Raw genomic sequence first — 27,857 nt, 5'->3', positions numbered from 1 at the left:
AAAAACAGTGAAAGTACTGCTAGCAAACAGTTTAAAAACTGTATCATCACATCCACAGCTGAACCCACAATTATCTATTGACTTTACTTGACCAAATACTTTCTCTGCTTTGAGTCTTTAGTGCATTAGACCCTTGATTTCCCAATCCTCCAACTACAACTCTGATCTTTTCACCTCTTGGACTCTTAATAACATCTTCATGTGCTGAAATACCCCAAACTGACTCTCAGCGTGTGTGACAGCAGACCCAAATCAGATTTAAAAAAAAAAATCATGGGATCTAATGTGTACAGCAACAACTTTCATTTCATACTGAGACAAGTTATTGACTTTGCTGTGTATGTGTGAGAATGTGTGTGTGTGTGTGCATTTTTTAATATCAGAGTCCCTGAAGTTTCCATGAGGCCGAGTGGGTGGTGACTTATTGTCTGAAAATAAATTTTCATCCCGTGTTTTCTGCACTATTTGTTTTGCTATTTGTATTAGCAGCCCACTGGATTTGCCCAAGGGGCTTCACACAACTCCTACTGTAACATCAGTAGTACAGATAAAACAGTCTATATTTGACCTTTCACTTGGTAAAAAGCAGCTTACAACAAGTCATGGTTTTCTGCAAAATCTTATTTGTGCCGGGATAGAAATGTCAAATCTCAGAATTCAGAAGACAATCATAATTGAATCGTTTCGGATCATTTCACTTTGACAGTTATTTCTAAGGATAATTTCACTAACATTTTACACGGGTTTCTGTTCTAGTTAAAGGGCGCTGGGCAGTTGCCCAGGACACCAGGACACCTCAGGTAAGGACAAAATACTTTCTAATTAATTTTAAACATCCAAAGCACACCCTACTTTGAACAAATACTGGTCACTGTGCTCTCAACACCAGCTAGACAGACTGTGGAAGGGCACTCCACTGGGCCCTGACTCTTGCTGATATAACCTGCCGGCTGCTGCTTTTGCAACCGTGCAGATTATTTGCTCACACGGCTTTGTGTATCAGACATGAGTAAACACGTTCTTTACGTTCTATGCAAACATTACAATTTCATCCTCATTGGGAAAAATCATAATCCGGACAGATAATACTACGTGCCCAGATATGTCCTACAGCAGGCCTTTTATGTATCTTTCAGTGACATTGTGGAGTCGAACAAATGTTCTAAAGTGCTGCTGTATTTTAGCTAATTCACAGTTTTATGAGTGTCTATCTAAGTCTTTGGCAGATCTTCTTGTATTTGGGAAATATTATGACATTATATATAATATATATTACATTATAAGGAATACTTTATGTCCTTAATCCCATTCAGTTGTAAAACAGCTAAACTGCATCACTAAATTTGACATAGGGTTGAATATTGAACTGTACGGCATATAATGGGGCAAAGTGAATTATAAAGTGACATTCTCATATTAATGACTTCTGTTATAGTTTCTCAGTATAGAACTCATAGAGATAATGTTAGAATCATACAGGGATGTGAACACTCTGGTTATGTTTTATACCACAATCCCAAACATGATTAAAATTGGGATAACTCATAACACAGATCAGCATCCATGAAAAGATACTTATTCACGGGTGATACTGGCAGGTGTCCCCCCCACACACACACACACGCGCACACACACAGAGCTGGCTTGAATCAGGTCACAAACACACTGAGTGTTTGCTTAGGGCTCCATGGACAGCAGAGGGCCCCCAAGAGCACTTGAAATATTCCATAACATAGCTTCTCCAGTTTTTCTCCAAAAAGAAAGAAAGAAAGAAAAATGTCAGCAAATAACCTTAACATTAAGTTGATGTGCTTGCTTGTAGTGCAAATCCCTCTAGCCTGTCTGTCTTACTAACATAGCTGGACAGAGCATCTCTTGGTATGTCTGTGTGTTGCTTGTTAACCATTTCCATGGCTGGGTTCTTTGTCTTTGTGGCCGACTAAAGTGAGAGTGAAATTATATTTGCTGATAAACACAAACAAGCAACAAGGCTTAGAAACTGCAATTCACACTTCACGTGTGTTCATATGTGACCATATGGATTCGTATTCACATTCATGAAATGAAACATATGCTTTACAGCAGCAGCCTCTGCAAGGGCCAGTCCAGAAAATACAATGTAGGAGTATGATTGCACTCCACAAAAGCACCCTGAACTCGACAGTGATCATGTAAAAAAAGGAAACTCTTTGCAAAGCCAATGACTGACAATTACAATTGATTCAGTATTAGAATATAAATGCTCCCTTAGCTGTGCATATGAAATGATAACAAAAACAACAAAACAAAAAATCATTCATGCAGCATTTCATTCTCATGTGTCATCTTGAGATTGTAAAGAATATACTGTGTGAAAAAAATCGTGTTTGTTTATCTCATACTTTTCTGTATAAGTATACTCAATTGTAGATGAACAGATTGAGCAAATTGTTTGCACTGTGCTGACAGGTGGGACTGTGTGGCAATCTCACACAGCGTGCATGGCTTATGGGTAAATTAGGAGGGCCCCCTTAGCAGAATTGTCCTCAGAGCCCCAGGCAAGCTCTGCTCATGTTTCTGTCATTTTAGAGAACATTTCAATAACTTACTTTCATTTTCTGGAGACTTTCTTCAACCATCATAACTGCTTGCCAAATCCCAAGACTCAACAAAGAGACTATTATAATTTTCCTTTTTTTGTGTGTCATACACTATATTGCCAAAAGTATTCACTCACCCATCTAAATTATTGAATCCAGGTGTTCCAATCACTTGCACGGCCACAGGTATATAAAATCAAGCAGCAAGACATACAGACTTCTTTTACAAACATTTGTGAGCGAGTGGGTCGCACTCAGGAGCTCAGTGATTTTCAGGATGGTACCGTGATAGGATGCCACCTGTGTTGTCCAGTCATGAAAATTCCTTCTTCTACAGTCAACAACAACAGCAACTGAGCCACAAAGTGGTAGGCCACGTAAAATCATAGAGCGAGGTCAGTGAACGCACATAGTGCATAGAGGTCACCAACTTTCTGCAGGCAGTTACTACAGACCTTCTAAACTTCATGTGGACTTCGTTTAGCTCAAGAACGGAGTGTAGAGGGAGCTTCATGGAATGGGTTTCCATGGCTGAGCAGCTGCATCCATGCCTTAGTCTGAGCCTTAGCTTCTAAGTGTCGGATGCAGCGATGTAAAGCACACCATCACTGGAATCTAGAGCAGTGCAGATGTGTTCTCTGGAGTGATGAGTCTGTGCGCTTGGCTCAAGTAGGTTTTGTTTTTTAAGAGTTGGGCTCAGCCCCTTAGCTCCAACTCTTAACAAATTTGTGGGAACGGGATGGCCCCTTCCTGTTTCAACATGACTGCTTGCCAGTCTCTCTCTCTCTCCATATATATGCTTTCACAGTTAATTTTTTCGATTGACATTATCATTTCCCTTTTTGTCCCAGGAGTCCCAAAAATGTGTGTACAATGATTTATGGCCATACACTATAAGTAATACAAATGCTTACCACTCCCCACCACAGGGCATCAGCATAGTTCCCAAAACCAGTGGTGCCACTGCTGTCAACAGCATCTTTCTCTGCCAGGTAGACAAAGTACGATGAGAAGATCAGGCTCAAAAAGCCAATGTATAAGGTTGTGATCAGCTCCTGAAATACACATGCACAAAGACATTACATATTTCAAACTCGAACATGTGACCATGTTAGAGAAAATATTAAGTAATATGAGGTGTGAATTTATGTATACTTTCTGGCAAAATGCATCAGTTAGCTTACCAGTCAGCTGCCTGTAGCTGGATGTGGCTGTGTTTGCTAATAACATGACATATGGATGTAAATATTCATGTAAGAGTGCTGGGTAAATATGATGATTAAATTTTTCCATTGGAGCATTTTGCTGCCTGTGCGGGCTTGTGTCATTCAATAACCAAAAGTGAATGCAAAGCTGTTCTTAATCATGTAACCTGTCATTTTGCCGCTAATTTTCAGCACCAGTTCTTTCAATCGAACATCAATTGGATGGGATCTTATTTGAAAACTGCCATCTGAAATTTGATTATGACGTTCTATTTCAACCAAAACTGTGCGACTCTATTCAGAATAAGTGTTTTTTTTTTTTGATGAAGTGAAAAGCCATTAAAATGCTCATGGTATTCTTGGCCTGAGCAAACACTAAAATGTCTTGAGTTTTAAAGGGGCCATAAGTGCTAATGAGTTTAAACTGAAAGTAAGTTCAGTAATAATCAGTAATCACCGCAGGGGTGTTGATTGAATTCAGATGTGCGGTAAATCATCATAAATTACTTTGAAACCCAGACGTCTGATGTCTTCCAGTGTATTTATCATATATATAAAGCATCGTGTTGCAGATTCAATAAGCAGCTGTCTACAATTTGCTCAGGAGGTCTACTTGGGTTTGGGGCTCTCATCCTGTCTGAGTGTAATTAGACTACTGCTTTGTGAAAAAGCTCTCTAAGTGCACTCACCTACTACGTGATTTTAAACTGGGTTTAACTACTCAAAGTGCCAGAGCGCTGCCTGCATCAAATTGGGATGAATTCCTGATAAGTGAAAATTTTATTCATGTCTCGGCCCAAAACTGTCACTCTGAGATTGCGACACAGAGAAGCAGCAGCAGATGTAAGCATCCTAGCCTTTTATTGCCCTAAACAAACGGTGCTTACGATCTCCCAGTAGTCCACATTTGCACCTGCATTTCCTCATTTCATCACACATTGTTTTTGGGAATGTTTCTGGGCATCAGACCTTTGCTAGTAAACACCTGACAGAGCCTCTATAACACCTTCAAGTCATCCGTACTGCTAGCAACTTGATTCTTGGAAATAACAGCTTTTAACGCATTCAGGTACATTTTCCTTGAGCTGCTACCTGAGGTTTAGTAGATGTGTTGCTGTTGCTGTGACCTGGCAAACACATTCACGAGATGTGTGCCTCCCATCTGCCAGTATCAGCCAGGAGCAACTGTGCAAATTGTGTTTAGAGCCACAGGCACTAGAATGCCACTGTGTGTGTATGTAAATGCCGTTATAACACAAGGATTGGATACTGATTGGAGTGAATGAAACTCCATTGACTTTAAAAACTCCAGCTGTTAACACAGAGGGGGCTGCACTTTCATGCGTTTATGCGAGAGTCTAGCGGAGCAAAATATTCCTGCTCTGTATAACACCAAGAAACTCACAAAGGAACATATATTATATACAATACACCAGAGACCAGCTGGTTGATGGCAACTTGACCCCTACTACACTGGCTGTTGTGAGAGTACACAATGTATTTCCCTTACGGCTGTTGGAGTTGTGTAGAGCCCTAGCAGAAGATATGAGAACTATACCCACAGTGGCTGCAGTGCGAGGTGAAACAAAAATAAAGCATGGATGTGATGAGTGTGGTTCTCATGGAACAGCTCCCTCTATGTTACACATGATGACTTCTGATGCCTGCAATCAGGACTGAATTTAGCCAGGCCTCTCCTAGAGTCAGTCTCACACTCATCCTCTCCTTTCAGAGTCCATTTAGGAACAGCCCAGCCAGTGTGTGAGTGGAATTGGGCAGTGAAACCCTTAAATGGTCTACATCAGTGAAGGCTTGTCACTCTCAGCTAGCAGGGTTTGGAAAATTGAGAAAACCTGAAATAAGTTCCACATGGTTTCGCGTGCTGTAGGTGTATTCTATGCAAATTTGGGGGGTGGGGGAGTTACAAGATGATTAAAAGGATTAAGAAAGACAAAGAAAGGCACGATTTATAGTTAGGTCCACAGTGACACAATTTTTTGTAGTTTTCCCTCTGAACACCATCACACTGGACTTTAAATCAAACAATCAAGATGGGATTCAAGTGCAGTCTTTCAGCTTTAGTTCAAGGGGCATAACAAAACATTTGCATTAACTGTTTAGAAATTACTGTCATTTTTATACACAGTTTTCTATTTTCAGGGCTCAAAACTAATTGGTCAAATGAACATGGGTAATTTTAAATCTCGTGATTGTTTTCAATACACGGATGAAAATCCTTTGCGGTGAATGATGGCTTGAAGTCTAAAACCCATGAACATCACTAAATGCTGTTTCCTCCCTTGAGATGCCTTGTCGGGCCTTTACTGCAGCAGTCTTCAGTTCCTATTTGTTTGTGGATCTCTCTGCTTTCAGTTCTGCCTTCAGTAAGTGAAAAGCATGCTGTGTTCGGTCGAGATCAGGTGACTGACCTGTCAGTTGAATTTCTTTGTCTTGAGAAAGTTTTGCAGCTTTCTTTGGGTTGTTGTCTATTTGTAGTCTCACGTGCCATACAATCAATTTGCAGGATTTAGCTGAGTACAGAACATTTGCAAGCGCTTCTTTCACCAGTCACATCATTGATAAACACTAGTGACTTGGTTCCACTGACAGCCACACATGCCTGTGCAATATTACCTTCACCCATGTTTGACAGATGATGTGATATCTTTCAGATTTGTAATAAGCTTCTGAGCTGTTCACTTATTTCTCAATTTGTTTCTCTTGCCATCATTCTGATACCAGTTAATCTTAGTTTCATCTGTCCAAGGATGTATTTTTTCCCCAGATCTTGTCAATTTCCTTTAGATGTTTTATGACAAAGTCTAATCTGACTTTCCTTTTTTGGATTGCAACCAGTGGTTTGCACTTTGTTAGAAACTTTTGATATAAAAATGTGCAGTCATGAAGGCATTTTGGCCAGATGTTGTGAAGGTGGAAAGAATACTGTGATCGTCTACTTTAGTCGTCTTCCGTTGTCGTCCTGGCACTTTGTTATTGCTGAGCTGGCCGATGCATTCATTCTTTTTAAGAATGCACCACTTTGGATCCTTGGATCTCTGAATGTTCATTTTTTATTACTCCTGCACCAAGTAAACATTATTCTAATCACTCTAGCTGCTGGAGAAACTGTGGGGCCCAAGGAATAAAACACTTCCACTTGTTTTGGTCTTGCCCATTGATCAACACTTTTTGGGTATCGATTCAATCTGAGTTACAGATCATTTTTAGTATGCAACTTCCCTTTAATTGGGATGAACTTTTGTTTGGATATTTATACTCAGTGAGTGTAGATAAAATGTCCAAGCTGTTGTATGGTTTTCTGAGTCTGGCTGCCCGTAAGACTATTACCAAGAAATGGCTTAGTGTGAAAATTCCATCACTAAATGACTGGTATGAGATTGTTTATGGGATGTTTAAAATGGAAAGAATTACCTTCATTAATAGACTCCAATATGACATATTTAGTGATATTTGGGATAAATGGAAACATTACATTTTGTCAAGGAGACCCGATTTTGTTTGAATCTCTGTAATTATGTTTGCCATATTTTTGAACTGTTATGTGTATATATGTATATGTCAGTATGTATGAGTGTATAGGCGAATACATATGTATGTAGGTATGTGTATGTATATGGGTGTGTATGTGCATATGTATGTGTATGTATGTGTGTACATATGTATGTGTGTGTGTGGTTATATATATATATATATATATGTGTGTGTGTGTGTGTGTGTGTGTGTGTGTGTGTATACACACTAGATGGTACACCCATTTGTTTATTTTTGATTATTTGTTTATTTTGGTTTATTTGTGTTCTTATAGGTTGTTTATTAAAAAATAAAATAGCAAAGACCTCCAAAAAAAAAAAGAAAAAAAGAAAAGGATCTCTGAATGTTCCAGTGGACAGCTGATTTCATCGCTTGAAATCAAGTCCAGATCTTTCATCTGCATAATTTTCCATAGCATAATCAGGAAAATATCCTGACTTGACCATGAAACTGCTTGTTTGTTAGGAACTGTTTAGACATATATATAATTCTGTATACTTGACTTTAATTGCTAAAAGGTTAATGCAACACTTTTGTTAAACCCTTGAAATAAACCAAAAACAATAACATCTTCATTGCATACATTTGAAATCAAAAAATTAAAAAACAAACAAACAAACTATCCCAATGTCTCAGTCCCCCTAAGTAACTGTAGATGGACTGCATAAACTATGTTCATTATGTCTGTCAACCTTTTCTTGTTTTGTAGGAAATGTTACTTCCTCAAAATTAGTCAGATGTAGCACTCTTGGGTTGAAGTTTTCACTGCAGATTGTATATTTGTGTGTATATTTGTTTTTATTCAATAGTAATTTAGCTGAGCTAACCATGAGAAGGTGAATATGACCTTTTAAAACAATTGGTTAATTAGGAGCACAGCATGCAACACAAAGGAGGTTTCTAAGGAAACAGAACTTAGCAGATTAACAAGAACTCATCCCCTAGGCATATCAGCTGTGATAGATACTGCACTCTCCTTCAATAACAAGTACATTCCAAACTTCACCATTTTTTTTTTTTTTTTACCTTCAAGCTAAAGTGCTTTCTACAGCCAGTCAGAAATCAGATTTGAAAATGCCCCAATATGTCCCCGTGCTGACATTCATAGCAGAGGTCAGTGGCTGATGATAACCAGCTTCAGCTGCAAGCAAAATCAGCCACGGCCAATACAAGAAAGCATGGTAGGTGGTACTGGATGAGTAACATCCTTGATCCCCTGCTCATCACTCTCTCTTTTTATACTGACATTAAGGACAACTACTGTGACCACTGGGGCTAATCATGTCCACCTCTGTGTCTCAGCTGAATGATACCCTAGAGAAAGACATGGCCCTCTCCAGCAGATGAGCCTATAACCCAAAAACCCAAGCTATTACGCAGTGGCGCTTTTGTTGTGGTTCTCGGCTGAATACTCATTTAACTGTATGAGGTATTCCCGTGTGAGGACCTTCTCTTTATACCGCATAGAAAGGAAAAATAAAACATGAAGAGGACAGACTATCCTTGGCATAATCCCCTGACAGAAAGCTGGCAGATAACTAATAATGCTCCGAAGCTCTGGTGGTGGTAATAGTTCTGGACGTAAAATCTAATTTGAAGCCTTAAAAGGAGTGATTGTGTACCTGCCGATGGATGAAGACAACTGAGCCCAGGAGACGCCACGTTCCTCCCTGTCGGTCAACGTGGAGCATACGCAGGATTTGCAGAAAGCGAATCCCTCTGGTCAATTAAAAAAAGGAAAAGGAGTTTAAGTGTTTATATGCAGATATTATTCTGCACAGCAATTGAATGTTAATATTCATGCACACACAATAAGGCTAGAAATATTTGGATACCTAAAGCATGTGTGCATCTTTATCACATATATCATAAATGCTCTCCATTCCTATGTAAAGACTTTCGACGTTTACAAATGTTAGAGCAAACTCGTATAATTTTCTCCCTTGCAGAGCAGTGAGCAATAGGCCTGGCTTGCAGTTCAGCGATTAATCCCAGAGGTGTAGTACGTTCGTACAGTCATGGCTACAAACTTTCACCTCAAACTGATGAAACCATTCATTATGGATCTGGCTTTGTGCAGGGGCACATAGTTATGTTATCGAGGCCAGAGGTACAGAAAGCATCTTCATACTTATGGCCACAAAGTTTCTGCTTGTACATACTAGACACAGTCTCTTACCTTACAGCAGAGGTTGCAAAGACCTGGCCTTTGGAGCCCACTGACAGCACAATTATCGAAGCAACAACTACAATCAGATCTGCATTAATAGAGAATGAGGGGTCATAAGCCTACATATGCCATAACCAATAACGTATATAATATGAATATTTTTACACTCATGATTATGGTGGTTAATACAACAAGAAATTAAGAAGTGTTGTTCTCCATATGGGGGTGGGATGGTGGGGGTCAAAGAAGAAACTACAGAAAGTGTTATTTTAGGAAATTATCGTCAGTTTTCATTTCAGAATGATTCTATTAATCAATTTAGCTTAGAAGGGTTACAAACATTATTAATACTAATTTTCATTGCAACATATTAAAAAAAAAACACCTGGAGGCATCAAATTTAAGAATAACAAGCTGAAGGTGGAAGAAATATTGCAGTGACAGTTTTAATTTCATGCTGAATTTGTCTTAAATATCTCATTTTGGGATAAAGCTCAGGGTATATTACAGATATTGTTTAAATTTTGTGCGTGGGTGGGGAGTGATACGTCTGTCAGCATGCATGTGTAAAGATATGTGTGTGTGTGTGTGTGTGTGTGTGTGTGCACGGGGGTTGTGTTGCTACCTATAACAGATATTGGCTTCCTGGCAAAGCGTAGTCGGCCCCAGATGCCAACATATTTACTGCGGCAGCCTGCTGACCAAAGGCGGACAAAATATTCCACACCGAAGAACACCACAAGGACAATCTCCTGTCAGACAAATGAGGGAGAGGGAGGGAGGCAGAAAAAAAACAAACAAACATCAGATGCTGCTGCAGGATGTTCGGTCCAAAAACGGCTGAACAGCTGCTTTGACTAAAACAATGTTTGTGTTACAAATAATATGGATAAAATATTATTAATTACCAAGATAAACCTGATAACACTTCCAATTTGTCAAATATTCATTTTCATTCTGTGCATACTCCATTTGCTACTTCCTGTATGTATCACACCATTGATTTGAGTCAGCTGTTAAAATAATTTAATGTACCCGATAAAATAAGGTACGTGTGCTTTCTGACAGGTGGTTCAATAATCTTTATCTCTATTTAGTTGATTTTGAAACTGGATTTTGATTATTTTACGCATCCAAGTTATTCAATCTTGAAGAATATATATGTGAGCAATGTTACATAAAGTCTTTCTATCTCCGGAGAGAGTCGTATAAGATCTGATATATTTCAGAGTGACTTGAGTACTTGAGTCAGCATCAGCTGGGATTTGACGAAAATCTGGAGGTGTACAGTGAGAAAAAAAGTAGGTTATAAGACCTCTGTAGCCCACCCATTACTGCTGATTGTGGCAGCTTGAAGCTACATTAGCTGCTCACACGCAAATGTTACCCAAGGATTAAGGTGGTTTTAAAGAGGAAGGCAAACTATCCATTTTTATATTTTTCTTTTAATAGAACAAAAACTTAAACATTCTAGAAAAGATACTTGATTTTATCTGAAGTTCCACTCATTTTTCTGTACAGTGAAGCTACAGCCAGCAGCTTGTTAGCCTAGCTTAGTTGTCTACAATGACAGTGTAGAGGAGAGAAAACTCATAGCAGCTGGTAGCCCAGTGACAGTTTCTTAGGTTATACTGACTAATTAGCCAATGTGAAAGTTTCGTGAATATAATTTGCAGCTTGCCCCAAATAATTAAATCCAAGCATTGACACAGTTTCAGAGCCAGAAAAATAGCCAATGTGAAAGTGCCTTAAAGCCATACTGTATCTGAACACTAACTGAAAACAGCTTTCTGACCGCACCACTGTATTCACTTGAGCTGATGTTCTCAGTCACTGATTATTGGTGATACAGTAAAACAGGTTCAGTCTGTTTTGTAACTCTCAGTCATACTATGTTTTAAAATGGTGATTAGCTATGGTATGACACTGGCTCACTGGCTAAGGAATTGTCAGTTAGAAGTCTTATCCCACAGTCAGACCTGCGCCTCTTGTCACATTGTGGCAGAAAAATGTTTACTATTGTGTTCTCTTAAGCTAAGTTCCCTCTTTGTGATAATAGCAAAGCAGTTATAGTTTAATAACCCATTTAAAATGTATTATGGCTTAAAGTTATGCTTGTTTAGTGTCCTAGTACCTTTATGTGATAGGTAAGTCCAAATTTCTTTAAGATCTTTGAGTATTAGCCTGTCAATGCACCTTGCTAACCAAATTAGCAGCTAGTGCTACTCTTAGCCACATTTCCTTGTCAAATGTGGTTCCACCCAGTTTAAAAAATCAAGATGCTAAAACAGAAGTTGCAAACTTAAAGGCTTCAAAATGGTGGCGCAAAAAGCAGTGGGCCGTATAACAATGGTAACTTTTTTACCATCTATTGTAGGAACTAATCTGGCCTAAAGCTAGCAAAGCCTAAAAGCAGCCTATCAACATATTTAAGATATGCTTATCATTAAACGCTACATTGCTTGTGTAACCCAGCGGTTCTCGGACTTTGTGGGCGGCACTGATGGGGCAACAATAAACTCCACATGTCTCAGGATAGCAGCTGTCTGACAGTAAATCACTAACCTTTCCTTAGTTTTCTTTTCTTTTTTTTTTTTTTTGGATGAGCAAATTGTGTTTTAAGGGCGAAATCTCAGAGCTTTTGGAGCTGTTTTCATTATTTGAGCTAAAAATGTAAACCTTGTAAAATGAAAATTGGATTATTAATATGCTAAAGTGTGTTCCTGGAAGCTAATATGTAAAGTATTTAATTTTGCAGCAAGGATTTCTACATCAAAAGCTCTGGTGTGAATCGTGGAGCTTGAGTTAAAAGTTTTCTTTACCTCGGGTACTGTAGAGCAATTTTTTTTTAGTGTTTATGTGTCTTGTGTCTGCACATGATGACAGTGTTATAGACAGCTGATAGATGCACAGAATACTGACAGTGGTTTTACTCTATTTCACTGACAGGTGACAACATGCCATCAGTTACAGAGAAGATAAGACGTGAGCTAAGACGATATGGTTTTCGGAATTTAGAGAGAAAAATGATTTTGCAAACAATTATTAGTTAAGATTAGGAATTTATCGTTTTTTGTTTATAATACCTTAAGGATGTGTCCTTTGGTCAGAAATCGAACCTAAACACAGCTGTCTGTTTTTTATTTAGAAGAAAACAATGCAGCACATTTTGACAAGGAAGCTATTTACAGAAGGGAAAATGGGGAAATGGGGGGGGGGGGGGGGGGGGGGGGGAACAAGTGAAAAAAAGGTGGCAAAGATCAATCCTCATTCTCATCCAGCTTCTCGTGCCTAACCCCGCTGCTACGCTAGATCTCACTGCTCTCAAATCCCTCACCCCTACAAACCCACCCAACTCTGCTTCTTCCATCCTTTTTCTCTTATTATGAGAACCACAAGGGGGGGTGACAACAAAATCGAAAACACCTCCTGAAATCATTGTCTCCACGCTGAGGGTCCTTCCCTGAAGTCCTCAATGCAAGAGTTCTTTTGACCCAGACAAATCACTGATTCTCATTCCTGCATCGTTCCCTTATGTTAGACTTTCACTATATCCCACCCTTTGGTGTCCCCCCCCCACCCCCAAATCTATTTAATAGTAATCTACACTGAAGGATGAGTTACTGGTCTCCATTAGTGAAATTCCAGGTCAGCCAGCTTAGATTGCCTGAATTCCTTTGCACTTTGACACACTCAAAAACAATGCAGCTATACTTTAAATAGGTCACGGTGCTCTGGATCCAAAAAGAAATAAACAAATTCTTTTGAGAATGTGAATCCTTTGGGCAAACCGCCAAGCATCTGGCCAAAAACACTACCACACAGTGCCAGCCAAAGCTCCATCTCCAACTAAAGAACAGAGAGGTTTCTGTTAACCTTGAGCATACAGGAAGAAAGAAACAAGACAAAGGAGAGGCTTCAGTGGTGGGGGAGGAAAGAATGAAAGAGTAGCAGGGTCAGAGCAAATCTCTAAACTAGAAAGCACAAAGTACAAAACAGTCCCTCAGGGATGCAGGATGGAAGAGATGAATGTTTGAGATTTTAGCAGCAAATATTAATTATTCATTATCTGTGTAGAAGAGAAGAATAAGAAGATTAAATATCTCCAGAGGGTGAACCTAAGGCAGAAAAACAGGTTGCAATAAAATGCATGTATATTTGATGATACCATAGTATTTATTAATAAAAGACTTTCAGACTTTTTTGGTTTCTTTTTTAAATTACACGTCTGACTTTTAAACAGAAGAACGCACAGCAGCCCTGTATATGAAGCAGAAAATAAACCTGTAGGATTTGAGATGTGCCGGCTCATGACCCACCATGACTATTTTATCCCATTATCCTCAGGCCAAGGTGAACTTGTCACATGTGGCACGCTCCAGTCCTCCTCAAAATCCTTTTTATCCTTTCTTTAGGTTTTCTTTTATCCAAGCTTGAGTGACTCACTCATCACCCAGACAGCTCCTCTGTGCTCAGCAGCTGGTGTCTCGGGGTTAAGTTTATCTCATTTACTATTGATTTTAGAGGAGGCGCTTTTGCCCTCTTAGGCCACGGGACACACTGAAATTGTTTGTAGAAAAGTCACTTATATAGTATGAGCAAAACTGTCCCTAAAATGTTTTTTGTTGTTGTTTTTTTTGTAATGCAGAGGTCAGGGCCATCAATAAATGAAATAGATTTTTTTTTTTTTTTTAAACAGCACACACTGACATTTGGGGTTTCAAAACAACAAACTGGTCAAAATGAAACATCTGTTTACTCTGACTGTCACGGTGTACAAGGTGGACTCACGCACTGGACTCCGGGGATTGATGCACACAAGAGAATTTATTAATGAACAATGTCCAATGAGTGTATATACAAAAGGTGTGGGGCAGTGCTATCTACAAAAGGTGAGAGGGGCAGGGCTCCGGGGGAAATCCAGGTGAACACTCTTGTCTCTCTCCAAACACGAATCCACTCGGACACTCGTCACTCAAGGAACACCAGGGAAAACAGTCCAGAGGGTCTGCACACAAAGAAATGCTCGTTAGATTCCAAACACACAACTACATGGAAAAACACTTGCTAGACGCTTGACTTTCACTGACGCGATTCTCACAACGATCCAGCGAAGAACAGCCGTTGCTTCCTGGCTTAAATGCCATCCACACTGATGAGGCACAGGTGTTTCCTCCTCCGAGGGCGTGAACCCATAACGAGTCCCGCCCTGGGGGGGAGAGAATCAGCGACCAGCTGAACCTCCAGGCCGTGACAGTACCCCCCTCCCCCCCAAAGGGAGCCTCCCGGCGACCCCCAGGCTTCTCAGGATGAGCGTCATGGAACGCCCGCACCATGTTCCTGTCCAGAAGGGCCGCACGCGGGATCCAAGACCGCTCCTCCATTCCGTAGCCCTCCCAATCCACAAGGTACTGCAAACCACGCCCCCTGCGCCTGACATCCATGATGCGCGAGATGGTGAAGGCCAGATGGCCATCGATGACCCGGGCGGGCGGAGGGGGCCTGGAAGGAGGGCACAGGGGGCTGGAAAGACAGGGCTTCACTTGAGAGATGTGAAAGACATTGTGGATCCGCATGTTCCGGGGCAGCTTAAGATGGACCGACACCGGGTTCACCAGAGAGTCAATCACAAAGGGACCCATAAAGATAGGAGACAGTTTCTTAGACTCAGCTCTAAGCGGAATGAATCTGGTCGACAGCCAAACCTTTTGTCTGGGTGCATAAACTGGTGCCGGGGTCCTATGGCAGTCCGCCAGGCGCTTGTTCCGCTCAGCCGTGCGGAGAAGGGCAGCCCGTGTGGTCCTCCAAGCGTGCCGACACCTCTGGATGTGCTGTTGGACAGAAGGTACGAAATGCTCACCCTCTACAGCGGCAAACAGAGGTGGTGGAAACTCAGAGACGCCTCAAAAGGGGACACTCCGGTGGCCGAGGAGGTGAGGCTATTGTGGGCGTACTCAATCCAAGGGAGCTGCTTGCTCCAGGTGGTCTGATGGGTGGACGCCACGCATCGGAGGGCCGCCTCAAGCTCCTGATTGGCTCGCTCTGTTTGACCCTTAGTCTGCGGGTGAAAGCCAGAGGAAAGACTGACCTGAGCTCCCAGGGAGGAACAGAACTCCTTCCACACGCGAGACGTGAATTGCGGACCCCTGTCCGAGACTATATCCACCGGAATTCCATGGAGACGGAAGACGTGGTTCGTCAGGAGCTGGGCCGTTTCCAGGGCCGTGGGAAGCTTGGGAAGGGCAACAAAGTGAGCTGCTTTAGAAAAACGATCAATGATAGAATGACAGAGTTACCTGACGAAGGTGGCAAGCCCGTGACGAAATCGACAGCGATGTGGGACCAGGCGTGGCTTGGCGTAGGCAGGGGCTGAAGGAGACCAGAGGATGGCTGATTAACACCTTTGTTCTGAGCGCAGACTGGACAGGCTGCTATGTACTCACGGACATCCTTGATGAGGGAGGGCCACCAAGCGAAGCATTGAAGGAGTGAGACAGTGCGGTGGACCTCCGGGTGGCAGGTGAATTTTGGTGTGTGTGCCAAGTGTAGCACCTGTGACCGGACAGAGAAGGGCACAAAGAGTAGTCCAGAAGGACCAGTTCCTGGGTCTGGTTCTGTTCGTTGGGCCTCCCTAATGGCTGGTTGAACCTCCTACGTCAGGGCCCCAATGACACACGAGGGGGGAATGATGGGAGAGTCTCGAGCAGTCTCCTCAGAGGCAGTGAATTGACGAGAGAGAGCGTTGGGTTTGGTGTTGCGGGAACCTGGCCTGTAGGTTATAGTAAACTGAAATCTTGTGAAAAACAGGGCCCACCTAGCCTGGTGGGCATTAAGCCGCTTCGCTGACCGGATATATTCCAAATTTTTATGGTCTGTCCAAACTACAAACGGCTGGGCAGCGCCCTCCAGCCAGGGACGCCATTCCTCTAGGGCGAGCTTAATGGCTAACAGTTCCCTGTCCCCAACGTCATAATTTTGTTCAGCAGATGAGAGACGGCGAGAGTAGAAGGCACAGGGATGGAGCTTACCCTTCTGTTGCTGGGATAGAATGGCCCCCACCCCTGTGTCCGAGGCATCCACCTCCACGACAAACTGCAGGCCGAGGTCAGGTTGAACCAGGATGGGTGTGGAGGAGAAACGAGCCTTCAGGAGGCTGAAAGCCCTTTGTTCTGACTCCTCCCAGCAGAAGGGAACCTTGGGAGATGTGAGACGAGTTAGTGGGAGAGCAAGCTTACTATAGTCACGGATGAATCGTCTGTAGAAATGAGCAAAACCCAGGAAACTTTGGAGTTGCTTGCGGTTTGTCGGGACGGGCCAATTAATGACAGCTTGGACCTTAGCTGGGTCGGGCCTGAGATTACCCTGTTCAATGATGTAGCCCAGGAATGAAACAGTGGTCACATGAAATTCACACTTCTCACCTTTCATGAAGAGACGGTTCTCGAGAAGACGTTGCAAAACCAGCCGGACGTTCATGTTCAGAGACGGAGCGTGAAAAGATGAGAATGTCGTCAAGTTAGATGAACACAAAGTGGTTAAGGACGTCTCGGAGCACGTCGTTGACAAAGGCCTGGAACACAGCTGGGGCATTGGTTAGACCAAACGGCATAACGAGGTACTCAAAATGGCCTAAGTGTGTGTTAAAAGCCGTCTTCCATTCGTCCCCCTCTCGTATCCTAACCAGATGGTACGCGTTACGCAGATCCAGCTTTGTAAAAACTGTGGCCCCTTGGAGCAGTTCATAGGGTGATATCAGTAGTGGGAGTGGGTATTTGTTTTTGGTGGTGATATTGTTGAGGCCTCGATAATCTATGCACGGCCGTAAGCTCTTGTCCTTCTTAGCAACAAAAAAGAACCCCGCCGCAACAGGGGATGATGACGGGTGAATCAGACCTGCGGCGAGCGACTCGTTAATGTACTTTTCCATGCTGTCCCGTTCAGGCTGTGAAAGACTGTATAATCGGCTGGTAGGAAATGGGGCGCCTGGGAGAAGATCAATTCCGCAGTCGTACGGCCGGTGAGGGGAAAGAGAACGTGCTCTATCTTTACAAAAAACCTGCTTAAGATCGTGATAGACTGAGGGCACAGACGAGAGATCGGGTGACTCTGATGGTGGGGGGTTACTCTGAGGGTTCGCGGGTGGAGTTGCGGCTTTTAGACAAGACATATGACATTCCTCTCCCCACCCTAGAATGCTTTACTTCCTCCAATCCAGGACTGGGTTGTGTTGATGTAACCAGGGGAACCCTAAGACTAGTGGTGTCCCATTCCACTTGCCATACCTCCGCCAGAGGCCAAGAGCGTGAACCCATAATGAGTTCCGCCCTGGCGAGAGAGAGAGAGAGAACTAGAGAGAGAGCGAAACAGCTGATCAGCGACCAGCTGAACCGTGACACTGACATTTAGACAGTGCTTTATCCACATATCACATCGCACAGGCAAAATCAAAATATACATCGTAACTCGGTAACTGTTAATTGCACCATCATCATTTTTAAAAACTGATTTAAAGATAGCTGTTTAGCAAAGAACAGAAGCCTTCTGTATCCCAATTGGGCTTGTTTGTGTTACGTAGGCCAACACAAAGAGACAAAACAAAGGTGCCGAGCAGATGATAGAAGTCATATAAAAGATCGGATGAGGAGACTCAAAAGGGAGGACAGGCTGTGAGAAAAAGAGGTGAATCTTGCTTTTGATTTGGATTCTTTTAAACCTCGGTCACACTTCTTCCATCTTTCAGAAACAAGTGGGTCACAGACTGCTGATCAGGATAATTAAAAATACACAAAACCAGTTTAGATTCAGCATTTCTTGGCAAACGCACCCTGCATATCTTTACAGCCTAACAAGTAAGTCTACAACCTTAAAAAAAATATCCATACATTTTTTTAGAACTGTCTTCTTTTCCTTATCTTGTACTCGCACATTGCTACCTTTCGTGGATCACTGCAACCATCAAGCATGAAGATCCCAATACTGTCTGTAATTGCTTGAAAGTGTTGTCGTGACTTGTATTTGGTAGTTTGTCTGGTCATACGGCACAGCAGATTTGACACGAGGACCTTGGAAACTGTCAATGAATTCAATACAGCAAACAATATATTCATAAAATAATTGCAAACCTGTTTCGTAGCCCCCTGCTTATGATCCCCATGACTCTTATCTGTTGTCAAATGAAATGTGAATTGTGGCCATGACTGTACCTGTGGATGTGTGTGGTTATTATAGCGCAACATGAGGTATGGTAGCAGGACCTCCTGTTCCACAGTGACTCCTTTTTTATTCCTTGTATGCCTACTTGAAGCTTACAGCAGACCATCAGGAACAAAATCAGATTGTTTTTATGTCATAAACTTTGGTACCTCTAGAGAGAGTAGTCCCTCTAGTACTCGCTGGGTCACTGAGCATCTAGCAAACACCTTCTTTATGATTATGTGCAAACAGATCTTTTTTTGGAATCCATAGTATTAATTCTGTCTTCCCCCGTGGTATCTTCAGTCACTGTGTCCTGGTTGGTTTGATTATGTATTAAAAGGTGGTAACTGAGCCTTCAGCACTTCAGAGGAGATTACAGCATGAGAATGCTGCATTATTTATAGGCCTCACTCTAAGCTAAGGTCATGGAATGGTCATGGTTAGATGAAATAAACATTAACTGATAAAAGGGAAAAGAACAGCAAACAACTAATCACCTGCAGAATACAGTATCTGACTCAGTCTGTCTCTATTGTCATAATCACAATGGCTACTAGAGGACCTTTTTTGCTTTTACATAAACAGACACAATATAAAAAATGTCACGTAATTATGAAAATTTCTTGTCAGTATCACTAAAATTTTATATAATGACAAGGTATATTTAAAGATGTTAATGTCTACACAGTCTACACAGAGATACTTTAACTCATCTACTTGGTAACATTTCTATCCTTGCCTATGGGCATAAGCTGTGAGCAGTGACCAAAAGAATAATATCTGAGATACAAGAATCGGATGTCTTGACTATTGCTTGGAGATAGGGTGAGACGCTTGGTCATTTTGGAGGAGCTCAGAGTAAAGCCACTGTTTGTCTAAACAGTTGAGGCGGTTCCAGCATCGGACAGGGATACCTTCTGGATGAAATATTAAAGCTATTGTAAAATTTGTTGTCCACACTATGTAAAGCTCTATACACAAGAAAAAACCCAAATAACAACAAACCAGGCACAAACCAATGTTCTTTAAGAAAATCTCAGTTGTTCCTTTTCTTAATTTTAAAATTGAACACTCACCACCCAGAAGAGTGTTGTATGCGCCAGGGCCTGGTACTGATGAATGGTAGAGAGAACACTGAGGATCAAACAGGCCAAAACTATCAGAAATCTGCAGAGAATGAAAGAGAACATACATTAATCTTGATTAAAAGGTTTTATGAAGTTTTACAATACAGTTCATACATAGCACCATAATTTTTTATAACATCCAATTGCATACTACTAGCCAAATGGATATTCACTATCAATCAGTTTTATTTTCCCTAAGTCAAAAGTTTGCATAAATTGTCAGTCAAGACATGTAACTGCAAAATCCTCACTCCATTTTTCAATACCTCACCTCATATTTATGTCAGCAGTTCACACTTTGATTTAAGCTGCAAAAATTCAGTCAGCTTTGGTGTCTGCTTTGGGTTTAAGCTTCTGAACAACCTTACAAAAAAAAGAAGGTTCCAGACAGCATGGCATTATGTTGTATTTTTACCATGAAAAGTATTTGATTGAATCTGAGAAAACATTCAAGGACAGCCCTCTGGAGGAAATAGTAGGAACCTTTTGAACTCAACCATATGAATGCAAAGCACATGATAAACTTGTCAAATAATAAGAACACTGGTTTGCACACAACCCACAAGCAGTATCAACAAACATGAAATTGCTCTTTAACATTCTCCTTATCCCTCTCAAGGTCACAAGCATTTCAAATGCAGAAACAATGAGATGTGTGAAACTCCTCATACTACTTGAGTAATATATATTGTTGATATAAAGCTTTAAACTGCTGTGACACTACACCAAAAACCTACTACCCATGTGACCTTGAGATTAAATTCTAACAATGTTTTTGTTATTTGAAAGAAAAGAGCAGACTTTATTTAAAAAGTCTACACAGTACCTTGTAACATAACATCAATTTTATTGATTTTTTCCCTCTGCTGTTCATAAAAGTCAGAGGGAAAGGTTTTGTTTAATTTGACGACATTAAAGGAAGGTGGAAAAGCAGGACTAACTGTAATATAAGTGATAAACCATTTTCAAACCCATAACCTTCTCACATGTGCTTCAGTCCAACAAGACAGACGTTCGTATTTTAAATTTTTATCATTGCAGTACTGCAGTAACCTCAGCTTACAGAGCTCAAGTAATGCTAGTGTTAAGCATTGCAATTCTTTAGCCAATAATTCAACAGCTGCTCATCACATATGATCTACTTTTAAATCACAGGGTGCATTGCTGAGAACCAGAGTTAAACACAGTTTCTAGTCATATCTCTGATCCCATATGACACCACAGTTAAGATAGTATTTTACTGTCCTCTTTCACTTCATTATGATGTCACCAGTGATGCCACAGCCGTGTTACCAAGCAGTGTACTCGCACTTTGGCAGCTTAACAGAACTGTCATGCGATACTTCGCCGAAAAGTTGCCAGGAGGGCCAAGGTTAAAATGATTGGCTTTTCATTTCCGTTACCTTGGGAATGGAATGTTGCTGATAAAGGGCAAAACTTCTGAATAGATTCTTGTTTCAATGTCAGTGTTTTTGCCTGCCGTCAGACAGAAGAAAACTTTGACGACTAACTCAGACACAAATGTATTGCTGTGTCTCTGCAAACATACATGGGAAAAACAGAGTTTGTACAATTCTAACAAGCCTGGAAGTCAATAGAGTTATGATTACCTTTAATTTTAAACACAGCCTGAACTCTCTTAAGCAAGTTTTCTTGCAATTTCTTAGTGTTCAGGAATACCTCTCCAGGCTTCTTGAAGGACATTCAAAGCTATTCTTTGGACGTTGGGTGCCTTTTGTTCCATTCTCTCTCAAGACAACCCAACACTGCTTCAAGTATTGTTTAGCTCTGGGCTCTGAGGAAGCCTATCCATGACTGATAGTGTTCATCCCTCCTTAAGCCCTATTGCCACTGATTTTCAGTCCAGTTTTCGTGTACCTCAGCCTTTTCTCCCTGTTTTCTTTCTTTAAGAATAGCTTCTTGACAGCTGCTTTTCCAATGAGACTATTTCTGATGAGGCTCCAGTGAACAGTAGCTGGATCAAATGAAGGGCCAGATACATCTCTCAGGTCCTGTGTCAGGTCATTGCTAGATTTTTTTTTTCTCAATTTTTCCAAGTACACGACTTTCTTATAATGTTCATCTGTTGCACATAGTTTCTTTGAGGGCTGCCTCTTCTTTTGTCCTCCACTTGTCCAGTTTCCTTTGATTTTTTGAAGGACACTATGTACACAATACTGAGATGTGTCAAGATTTTGGCCAATAGCTCTTTGGGAATCACCCTGTTGGTACAAAAATGCTATTTTATGCCTGTCAAACTGTGCTGTTCTTGGCATTTTATTTATTTATTTATTTTAGATTCAAGGAAAGAATTATATGTTCTTTTGTGACAGGCTGCAAGTAAGAGAGTGCCTAAAGATACATCTTAAAATGGGCTTTCTGCTAACGTGTGTGTAAACTCAAAACTGCTTGATCCAGCGAGTTAGGTTATACCTGAATGATTCATAGGTCAGTGTTAAGTGGCTCACTGATCAAAAAACCCCAATAAAACAAAAAAGCTTTGCACATATCTACATTGTACACATGTTAAAGAACACTAGATTATGTGTGATTTTTGTTTCTTTTGGGAAAAGCAGATTTACAAGTGGATATGTGTATGTTACTTAACCAAACAGCAACAGAATTATAGTAAATAATTACCCGTTTTTCACACGGAAAACAACATGAATACAAACAACATCACTTAAAAAATTTACTTTTTATATAACTAAACAGGTAAAATAAAAATCTTTCAAAGATAAAAGAAAAAGTTTAATTTAATTATTTATTTAAGGCAAACTGCAAATGTAGCAAGTGTTTCTTTCTTTCGAAGGAGGGCTAAGAGTAATGCTGTTTGAAGTTACCACTTGGATGAAAGTGACATATGAGCTACCTAATCTACAAATTAAACCAAAACCGAGACAACCTGCAAACATGCAGCTAGTCCTGTGACATTTAGAGAGATAACATTATCAGGTTATTTGGATGACGTTACTTTCAGCTGATTAACCTTCACGTAGCTCCAAGTTCCAGGATTAATTGCAGGACCCCACTGAAATTTCTCTTGTTTACTAAGGAAATATCACTGTATAATGTTACCAACGCTGACCTGGGTGACAACATCTGTGAATAAGTGAGTCTTCTTCTAAATGAGTTGCTGCTCTTCGGCAGAGAGAACCTTTAGCAGCTATAATGCTGTAGAGTTTGGAAATTACAATGCTAACTACATTTACTGCAGAGAGTCCATCTGTTGTATCACTGCAGTGCACACATAGACACTGTGTATGTGTGTGTACGTATGTGTGAGAAAAACAACACCTCAGTTGTTTCTATACTCCCGGCTATATAAGAATGACAGCTGTAACTAATTTAACTGTACACAAATATGGTGACAGCTGGAGCTGTAAAATGCTTAGATGATTGAAAAATGTAAAATAAAACTACAAACAAAAAAAGAAAGAAAAGGAAAAGAAAAAAAAACAATTTCATTAGTCTAATCTACTTTAGGTGCCAAAATTGGCACTAAGTACAATCCAGACTCATATCAGGGACACTGCAGCTTTAGTGGCGAGTGAAACCTGAAGCTACATGAACTCACCCCATCACCTCCAAAGCCACCACAGCCCTAAATATTCATTGTCTTGTTCCAACGTGAAAACACTCCTGTATGGAAACTTTACATATGGAGAGTTACAGTTTCCAGTCAGTGTTATCGCCACACGCTACAGCTTCAGTTCATTGAAGACTGGCCAGGAATCGAAATAACCCCCTCTGTGTGTGTCTGTGTTTAGCTTAAACACAGACACACACACGCACACACAGGCATGAATGTGCACGCCACACGTCAACACAGATAAAAGACTGAGGAGAAACCTGCTCAGGGCTGGTGCATAACACAGCTAAAGCAGCTTGTCTTGTCTGAAAGGACCGAACAAGTAGATAATGCAGCACAGTAAGCTGACTCTTCAAAACGACATCTTCAGACTGCTGCCTGTAAAAATGGAAGTAAATACATCGAGGAAGAGCGAGCCACATTACACAAAAAAGGTCAAAATGTTCACCGGTAAGAACATAGTGTAATTTGTCAAACTTTATGCTAATATGTGACAGAGGCAGTTAAAGAGAAGATCAAAAGAAACACAGCTGAACATCAAACTTTCCAAACCATACACTCTGTTATGCTAATGGTTGTAATTTGTCAGTGAAGCGCCGCTTAAATTATTTCAGAGCGTTTGAAATCCCTGTAAACATACACACTCGGTATGCTGAGCATACACTTCTGCTTTACTTTATATTCATCTGAGGCTATCTAACTTGTCAGTCCCTCTCCACTATAACTGCACCATCATATTTCACTTCCTTGACCTCCAGGCCTATAGATAATACAGGCTCTGTGTTGCTGTCTGGCACCCGTGGGCTTGGTGTAGCAACGGACAAAATAATACATCGGCTAAGCTACATAGGCACCACTGAACTCTAAACAAAAGCTCAAAGCTTTGCTCCTATCTATTATTGATGGACAGATTCACTTGCAGTCTGTTGTGCAGCGAGTGTAGAGACAAAGTGGGGGAAAGGATAAGAGTAGCAATGCTGCTGACCATATAACTAGCTCTTTCATTCAGCCGTCACGTACCATGAAACCCCCCGCAATAAAACAGAGATAAATCAATCAAAAGAAAAAGAAAAACTATAAAGAAAACTCAGCCAAAACTTTGGCCGATATCGGGTTAGGGTTAATAGTTCAGAGATACCAGCTCCTAGATGATGGGTAGTCTTGTGTATGTGCTTCACTGGGTAACTTAGCTCTTAGCTCCATCTAAAATGGAGGGAAAAAAAGTTGCTTAATTGAAAAGAATAACTTGATGTCTCTTCTTATTAAATCTTCTTATTAAAGTTGTCTTTGACTGAACATCCTCTGATTGTTAGTCTGAAAAAACAAACACTTTTCATTAGATTTTTCTCTTCATTTCCCAGTTGATTGATCCATCACCAGCATGTGGAATGGCTTCATAACACAATGCTGAGTTTACTGTGGCACTCAAGACTCGTTTTAAATGTGGTGCTACAAGAAAAGCAATATGTGGAGCGAGGCTTTCTTTCCAATAGCTAAGTATATTTTATGATCATTTCAAAGGAAATGCATGGGCCCTTTCTTTTTAAACATAATGAAACATTCCTCAGACGCTTAAAGCATGCTATATCACTAAACTGACTTACATATGCATTCACCTGCGCGCACGCACACACACACACACACGCGCGCGCTTCTGATAAGGCTTTGGGTCACTCTGGTGTTTGAGTTCTGGGTCAGTGATAAGGCGGTACTTGTTCCTAACTGCCTTTCTCCCACTCAAACATTTGCAAAACAAGGTACTAAGCTGACACTAAAAACCTGCTGCATGGTTACACACTATACTTACAGCAAGCACCTGCTGCTCTCATAGTAGCAATAAAGCTCTGTCTTAAATGCACAACAATACGCCACCAAATTAAACCTAATGATCTAATCTAATCTAATCGTTTTGAATATCTTCAAATGTACTCCATTTTTCAAAAAGCTGAATCTGTATGTGCGGCACTGAGAATATTTTTGCCATTAAAGGGTGCCATCGAATTGCCTTTATGTCCTGAAAAAAAGACTCCCTCCATCTCCCAATCATGGCAGTTTCTCCTTTGTTTACCTTTGACCATGTACACTGCTAACAGGGACACAGTTAGAAAGGTGAAAGTGATTATTCTGCTTGCACATCACTATATTTAGTACAAATTTCAGAATACAAAGTACAATGTGACTCTCACAGTGATCCACAGAGTATTATGATGCCTTGCATTTACTTTTACATCTTTTCTTTTACATGCAAAAAGAAAACCCAGACAACAACAACAAAAAAAACCCAACAAATAACAATTTCTCAATTTGAAAAAAAAAATGTCAGGAGAGAGGAAACCTCGTAACCCAGTTTTCCAAAATGATCACCTGCACATGTAACCTAATCTAACCCCTGTGATTTTGCCTTCTTGAGACACCATTGCAAGATTTTCCTGTAATTGTACAGTACTAACTTTACAGTGTCAACTCATTCTCGGCAATGTTTTAACATGTTTGAGTTGCACTGTGTTTGCCTTTACTCCCTTTGAGCCACTGAGACTAAGCCGCTCTGACAGGCCGAGTTCCCCTGCATCACCTCCGACACCACAGGGTCACCGGGTGGCACTGCCAGACAGGGCCACTACCTCCTCTAAAGCACACATGCTGCCAAGTTTAGCTGCCTGCTATCAGTGCCAGCAAGTGGGGACAGACAGCACACGGTGGGGTTGTGCTCGGCGATCATATCCCACATTCCTAAACCTGAGCCTGAACTCTCCATCTTGGATATATCAGACTGTGAGTTTACTGGACATGGGTTACACTTAGAAAAATAAAGAAAGAAACACAAAGATAGCATGATATCAGTGGTGTACAGTATTTATCCTCAGTAACAACATTTCATTTGCCAAGAAAGACAAAGTATCAGTTTTCTAATTTTCATGACAGTGGTACTTTATCCCATATAACCTGAGCCACACTTGATAAACCCCACTTTTATGTTTTTATAAAAGGTAGTCCTTCATACCGATCATGCTGTCAGGAAGGGAAAACACTGAAACATTTCCTGCTGGGCTGAATTGGTTTTTAAAGTTCTCTTGTCAGAGGCTTGCTGAATACAAAACACCTCTTTGCTGCACACAAACTGTTCTGCAAAATTAAATGCCCACTGGTGCTGAGGAAAATAGTCTCCCAAATGAAAGATCTGTATAATATTCCTATACTCCTCCTGTGAAGGCTTGTTTTGTCCAAGACTCTCTTGTCTGTGATGAATTACATGCTATTTTTTTAATCTGCCACGGTAAGACTAAAATATCCATATAATGTTCCTAAAGGGACCTCCGGTTGTGCTGCGATATCTGTGTAGCATCTTTATAAAATTCATAGGATTAACAGTTCTTTGTAGTGAGGACTTCCAAGGCTCTACATGAGCAATTAACTCCCTGTTTAATTAGGATCTTAGAGTTGCAATTATGCCCTTGAATACCCAGTGGATCTGGGTGATTAGGAAAATAAAAACACTCACACTGTGAAGTGATACACGAAGCATTTCCAGCCAGACGGCCTTTCCAGAAAATTATACACGCGCCCTTGGATGTAGGTTCGGGTGAGGACTGGACGAACCCCGGTGCTGTACACCGACATCCGCACAGACATCCGGGGATGAGAAAAATAAGGGTGGAGGTGAACGGGAGGTATATCGTTGGGGGTACACCCGTCCTCTGGCATTTTGTCCCTTTCACAAAACGTGTTGTTGCCCACAGGTGTCCCTGTTTCGGGCTCACTAAAAGTAATTTCTGACAGCTCCAGATCCGGTGGTCTTTTTCCACGTGCCAAACCAGAACTCCTCCGTGTGTTCTCCTGACGAGGGTCGGAAGAATTAGACATTATAGCCTCCCGTTAGTCTTCTATCGCCGGCTTAACTTTTTTTTTTTCACAGTTATTTTTTTCGGTCACTGACTCAAACGGACAAATGTTCGCCCATGTGCGCTCACCTTCTGTTGCGCGCCCGATCGCACCAAGGCACATAAAACTGTAACATAAACTAAGTTATTAATGCTCCAGATCACCAGCGGGGTTTCTTTAATTTAACTTTACAGCTCTCCGGGTTGTCGAGGATATGGCGAGTCCCAGCCTTCAATGGAACCCCCCCCCCTTGCTACTTTCAGGGCACTTATCAGCTTGGAGAGCTGTCGCCAGGCGGTGCGCTGCGAGCCGCCAGCTGTTCAGACTATTTACTGTAATGCAGAACTGCTTAAAACAATCTGAACCTGGCGAACTCCATCACAGTCGCGCGACGAGCTTTGGATTAAACCATCTCTGCAGAAAATGCAAACAGAATAACGCACGAGGTGCGTTTCATATGCAAAACAGTGACACGCATTTCTATTAAAAGTAGAGTTGGCTTTATAACGATGTTAATAAAACTGCCACTGTTCATTTATGCGCGCGTGTCCAGCTGGT

At 41.1% G+C, this 27,857-nt stretch overlaps 1 protein-coding gene across 1 annotated transcript in view; it reads right to left on the bottom strand.

The window, feature by feature from the left end:
- The window catches only part of kcnq1.1 (potassium voltage-gated channel, KQT-like subfamily, member 1.1), a 44,222-nt gene extending 16,681 nt beyond the window's left edge, over positions 1-27,541 (bottom strand). The window contains exons 1-6 of the mRNA XM_084949509.1: positions 26,920-27,541; positions 19,778-19,868; positions 10,132-10,258; positions 9,516-9,594; positions 8,959-9,055; positions 3,494-3,634 (exon numbers count right to left, since the gene is read on the bottom strand). Coding sequence (XP_084805635.1) covers positions 3,494-3,634; positions 8,959-9,055; positions 9,516-9,594; positions 10,132-10,258; positions 19,778-19,868; positions 26,920-27,281 — 897 coding nt within the window. The 5' untranslated portion in view covers positions 27,282-27,541. The remainder of the gene's footprint in view (positions 1-3,493; positions 3,635-8,958; positions 9,056-9,515; positions 9,595-10,131; positions 10,259-19,777; positions 19,869-26,919) is intronic.
- Positions 27,542-27,857: the final 316 nt, after the last annotated feature.

The sequence above is a fragment of the Perissodus microlepis genome, chromosome 1 (genome assembly GCF_051167445.1).
Source record: "Perissodus microlepis isolate ML-2025 ecotype Zambia chromosome 1, ASM5116744v1, whole genome shotgun sequence".
Classification (NCBI taxonomy): domain Eukaryota; kingdom Metazoa; phylum Chordata; class Actinopteri; order Cichliformes; family Cichlidae; genus Perissodus; species Perissodus microlepis.
This window is presented reverse-complemented; position numbering and strand designations above follow the sequence as displayed.